This window comes from Trypanosoma cruzi, genomic scaffold (assembly GCF_000209065.1).
Source record: "Trypanosoma cruzi strain CL Brener 1047053516643 genomic scaffold, whole genome shotgun sequence".
NCBI lineage: Eukaryota > Euglenozoa > Kinetoplastea > Trypanosomatida > Trypanosomatidae > Trypanosoma > Trypanosoma cruzi.
Window position 1 is genome coordinate 39595 of NW_001849323.1, and position 5465 is coordinate 45059.

Consider the following 5465-nt stretch of genomic DNA (forward strand, 5'->3'; position numbering starts at 1 on the left):
GAAGAGAAAATATATTGACGGAGGAAAAGAAGAATATCTTTGAGTCATATGTCATTCCCAAAGCCCTTAAAATGCACTCTGATCGACTTTTTGTTAAACCCTTGAGGATCAGCTTGGTTGTGCCGGATCCTGTGTATGGAATTTGCACTGAATTTACGATTCCGCGTGAACACCACACGAAAGGTGTGCCTAATACCGACATGGTTATTTACGCCGGTGCTGCACCCGTGACTGGGGCAGCGGCGTGGGCAGGGCCGTGCCTCACATTGCGGGATGGTCGTCCATTTGTTGCTGTGTTGAACTATGATCCTCGGACCCTTGTTCGTGATGATGCGACAGTGCGCCAAACCGCACACGAGGTTGCACATGCTCTTGGATTTGGCTACGAGATAATGGAACCACTCGGTATGGTGAGCAAGATCCCTAATGTGCGCGGCAAGGAATTTGTGACGGTTGTGAGTTCTGCAATAACGAAGGAGAAGACGCGGGAACACTACAACTGCCCTACCGCTCCGGGCATGGAGCTGGAGGACGAGGGTTATGGGGGGACAGCGGGATCCCACTGGGAACGTCGCAATGCGTTGGATGAGTTGATGGCAGGCATTTCAGGGGCCTCTCTCTACACATCACTGACAATGTCGGCTTTTGAGAGTATGGGATTTTATCGCGCCAATTGGGGAATGGAGGAAGACATGGCCTGGGGCAGGGATGCCGGCTGCGCCCTGTTGGAAAGGAAGTGCATAGAAAACGGCGTCAGCGTCGTCCCGGACATGTTTTGCACCAATGCCACTCCGCCGGGTCAGTTGCTTTGCACCGCTAGCCGTCGAGGTCTTGGGTCCTGTGGCCTGTATACTTATTCCCAGAGCCTTCCTATTCATTTTCAGTACTTTTCCGATTCCAAAGCGGGGGGCGGGAATGATTATGTAGACTTTTGCCCTTATATTCACCAGTTTAGCAACACTGGATGCATCGACGGTGATCCAAAAGTTATGCGCGGAAGCTACGTCGGACCGAATTCACGGTGCGTGAAGGGCGACTCCCTTGAAACGTTGCAATATCCTGTTGGCGACATCTGCGTCGATACTTTGTGCGAGAATGGGGTAGTGAAAGTGCGTTATCTTGGTTCTGAGGCATGGGAACCGTGTCCTGAGGGTGGCCACATCACTCCGAACGCGACATTTTACAAGGGTCGAATTATTTGCCCGCGACATGCGGATGTGTGCTCGCGACGTAAAATTAAAGTCAATGGCTTAAAAGACAGCTGTGTGGTTGCCGCATTTGGTGTGCCTCTTTCGTTTCTTATTGCTCTTCTATGTGTTTTGGCCGTGATGATGTTCCCTTGAGGACATGGCGTGGGGAGTGAGAAACTGAAGCAATAAAACTCAAACCGATGTGATTTTTACTTTCCATGGAAATGCTTTCACCCTTTAAGAGGTTGTGAAAGGTGTGTCCGAGCCCCACGGTGCTCAGAAAATAAATGCGATTGTTTGTCCTTTTTTTTTTTCGTTCTGTCCTTTTTGTTGTTGTTGTTGGATTTTTTGCTATTGATTACATGGTTTTTTTTGATTCCAGACATGCCGTGTTGAAAGTTGGCGCGAGTTCCGTGCGATTCTCTTATTCCAACCACCATCCACGAACCTTTTGTTTTTTTGTTTTTTTACGCAGAGGGGATCCCGGCAGTTGTGAGGTCCGAAAGGATGCCACCTTTTGTATTGAACACAAACCCGGTAATCATAACCCGTTGCCCTTTGAAATTGTCTGCCTTCCCCGCTTATGAGTGCGTAATATTACCTCGACTCGAGTGTGTGGGAGATGCTGGGTGCAGTGAACCAAGCTTGCACCACCCTTTATGTTTTTTTCTCTCTGTAGGAGTAGGGGAAAAGTTGGTAACTGAGCGCATGTTCTGTTTATGTTTCTGTTTTTTTTTGTGTGTGTGTGAGTGTGTGAGTGAGTGGGATGGAGTTTGATGTGTAGATGTCTTTCAGCCGCTGTGTGCATCCGATGCTTCAGCGTGCGCCTCCATCCTTTTTTTTTTTTTTAATGTACTCTTTTGCTTCTCCTTTAACGGCAATGCTTTTTTTTTTTCCCTTTATATTGTTGTTCCCTTGAAGTATTATATACATATATATGTGACTTCTTTGTTTTGTTTTGTCTTCGTTTTTTTTTTTTTTTGGACGTTTTATAAAGGCAGTTTTCTTCTCTTTTTTTTTTTTTTTTCCAATTTCTTATGGTGTGATGACACACATATATGTACACATACATCTCTGGTTTCCCTTCTCCGCCTGGAAATATATACGCTGGATAGCCACGGCCATATGCAATGTTTTATTATTATTATTGAGGGGGGCACCGTACTTTTTCTTTTTTCTTTTTCTTTTTCTTTCTTTTGCTTGTCTGTTTGTTTTTATGTGGGGGGAGGGGGGGGATTATCTTTGAATTGTGAGAAATGGGGTGGTGGTGGGCGGAGCCAATGGCTTCCTCGCTGAATGGCCGCCTCGCCCCTGCGCGGTGGAGGGGGTCGTCACCCTCGTGTTGGTTTCATCAATGCGATTATCCTCTTGAATTACTTGCGTTTCTTTCCTCTTGGGGTCTTTTTTTGTTTGTCGGGTGGGCCACCGTGCAGCGGCCGGCTACCGGAGCGTTTCTCAGGGCCGTTAAGGGGCGATGCCGGAAGCTCAGAAATGGGTTGAAACGAGAGTTGGAAAAAGATTGGGGGGTAGACGTCACATCGTGCAGGCATCATGAGAATACGGCCCATGCACGCATTTCACACGTCTCCTTATCGAGTCAAGAATCTGTCGACAGAGAGGCAACGAGGGGTTTGGCGACAGCCGTGGGTGCGTTGACTGAGCGAATATGCTGAAACACTCTGGCTATTGTTGCGTGCCCTAAACGCTTGGAGAAAATGGAAGTTTGACTGCTGCCACAAACGACGACCCATGAATGGCGGGATCGCACCGCATAAATCTTGTCATGGTGTCACCGGCACGTCCATTTGGAGACGATGTGTCGAATGTCTCAGTTTTGCTGCACAAATGATATTTTTTTCTACTAATATTTGCAGCCCTCCGAGTAGAGTGAAGGAATTTACTCCTCATTGCCTTTTGCTCTGCGCACTCTGGCGGTCATGATCGTCTTTGACGTCGCTCTGCCATCTTGGGTGTGTTGAAGTCCCTCTTTTTTTTTTCTTTTCTTTTTTTTTTTGATGTGTTTGTTTTTCCCTATTGTCATGGCTTCTTTCCCGTCTCTCAATATCTCTGATTACCCCGCGGACCATTACGCGGTTGTAGGAGGAAGAGTGTTGAGCCTGGTGCACATCCATTCTGGCGGCGGGAGAAAGGAATCATGGATTCTATCCCTGTGGAGGCGTCTTCCAAACCTCTGCTTGACCGCCTGTTGTTGAAACAAGGCAGTACTGCAAAGCAACCGTTCACGGTGTCTTCTGCGCCCGCGGACATTCTTCTGGACACCGACACTTACGGCATCTCACTTCTTGCCTCTCTTGGAACATTGGCGCGTGCCCGACAAAACCCCAGCGTGCTGCTGTGGCTGGACGGCGTTGCGAGAAGACAGTTCCGCTGGAGAAAGAAGGACGCAACGGCTCAGCGTCTTTTCAGATGGGCGTCGCGTCAGATAGAGAGACGTGAAGCTCTCAAATCGCACCTTGATCCGGCGAAGGGTTTGTCTTTTCAGCCCACCATAAACGGGAACTTCGTGATAAAAAGGCACGGGCCGCATGTGGCCCACGAGGATTTGGTGCAGTGGGAGCAAAGGCGTTTCAAACACCTAGAGGAGAAAAATTGCAGCCAGCCCCGGCAGATGTCGCCTGGGCCGCAAAAGATACTGCAATTGCGAGGCACGGTGGAGGACGGTGATGAGGGGAGCAGGATAAACGGTGAACATAACGACGATGTATCCACGCCCCAAAATACAAAGAGCAACTCCCGCCGTATCACGAAGGATTACCCCCCACTGCTGGAACGCATGCAAGACGACATTGCTGTGCGGCGGCAGCGTGCAGCTGAACGTGAGGACTACGCGCGGCGTGAGTCCGCCGCACTGCGGCTTTCACCGCGGCAGGTTGCAACTCAGATCAGTCGACTTTCACAACACGCCGATACGAAACGTGAACTGTTTTTTGACGAGGACGTGACGTTCACGACGAAGACCAACGGAGAAATATTCTCGCCGCCAGACAAACCCCCGGGCGTCAGTGTTGCTATTGCTTCTTCATTCCAGCTCAGGCGACAGGGGGACACCGGGCCTTCATCGGCGCCCCGCCGCTTTCCACCGCCTGATATGCCAACGGCGAGGGCTGCGACTTCTCCGATTCAAATTAAGGCGTTCTGCGAGCGACAGCGATTGTGGGAGACGCGTCGCCGGGACCGTCTCCGCTGCATTGGCGAAGAAATCAACGCCCGTAGAGAAGAAAAAGAAATGGCGGAATGCACGTTTCATCCCACAGTGAACGTCTCGCCGTTGATACATACGCCGAGCTTCGAGGAAACCCGCAGTCTATCGATGCGTATCCCATTCGGTGCCCTCGAGTACAAGTCACCCACGCACCGCAGACCACTCGATTACGAAGACATCAATGAGCTTCGTTTGCGCAAAACACCGGCGTCAGCAAACAAATCAAACGCGCACGCACAAGGCAGGAGAAACGCCTCTCTGTATGGCAGGGCCGCCTCATGCACACCCTCTCGACGAGCAGGGACAAGAACTTACGTTGAGCTCCACACCCCTCGGCGGGAGGATTCAAAAAGAACTGATCGGAGCAATGTGATGGAGAAATCGTCTGTTACAAGGCGGGCTTCCCAGTCTCAGAAAGATATCGGGAGTGGGGCGTTGGATCTGGACGAGCAGACACTTCTCGACCTGAGCATATGGTGGAAGGATCTTCTCATGCAAGAGCTACAGGTTTCGTGTGGCACATGTAACAAACGGGAAGACGACGCCCTTGACCTCCGCCTACAGGGTTGGGCACTGGAGACTCCATTTACATGTACGCTTGCCCCAAAAACGGTGATACAGGCGATACAGGAGCTAATTTACCTTAGCGCCGGCGAATCGAACGCCATGGCACTTGAACGGATATTTGGCAACGAGTCTTCATGGATTCAAACAATTTTACAACAAGGGGGTAGGGTGACTTTTGCTCAGTTTATCGAAATTTACAAAAAGTTGTTGCACACAAAATAGTGCGGGAATAAACTGTAAATTGGGAAAAAATAAACGTCTCTGCTTCAAACATCAAAATGCTTCTTCAAGAAGCATTTGCGCGTCCATGAAACGCACGTACACCCCATATCTTCCATTTCCCTCTTTTTTTTTTGGTTCACACTCACGCGCTCTGCGAAGAAAGAAGGTAGGTCAGCTTATAAACAAGCATTCAAAAAGAAATAAGGGTTCAATCGATAAAAATACGAAATATATATCTACATACATATTTAACATCCAGAATA

At 49.3% G+C, this 5465-nt stretch overlaps 2 protein-coding genes across 2 annotated transcripts, besides 4 other annotated features; both read left to right on the plus strand.

Moving 5' to 3' along the window:
• Tc00.1047053508073.10 (surface protease GP63, putative) lies at positions 1–1343 on the plus strand (the record flags this gene model as incomplete). Its single annotated transcript, XM_799141.1, has 1 exon — positions 1–1343. A coding segment is annotated over one exon (1343 nt), but the record flags the coding sequence as incomplete, so codon positions are not given.
• Positions 1–5465: a sequence feature (heterozygous, non-Esmeraldo-like haplotype).
• Positions 2135–2217: a sequence feature (T-rich).
• Positions 2356–2388: a sequence feature (T-rich).
• Positions 3178–3204: a microsatellite.
• Positions 3346–5202, plus strand: Tc00.1047053508073.20 (uncharacterized protein; the record flags this gene model as incomplete). The annotated part of the gene is made up of 1 exon (XM_799142.1): positions 3346–5202. The coding sequence occupies one exon, from the start codon at positions 3346–3348 to the stop codon at positions 5200–5202; it is 1857 nt and encodes a 618-aa protein (XP_804235.1).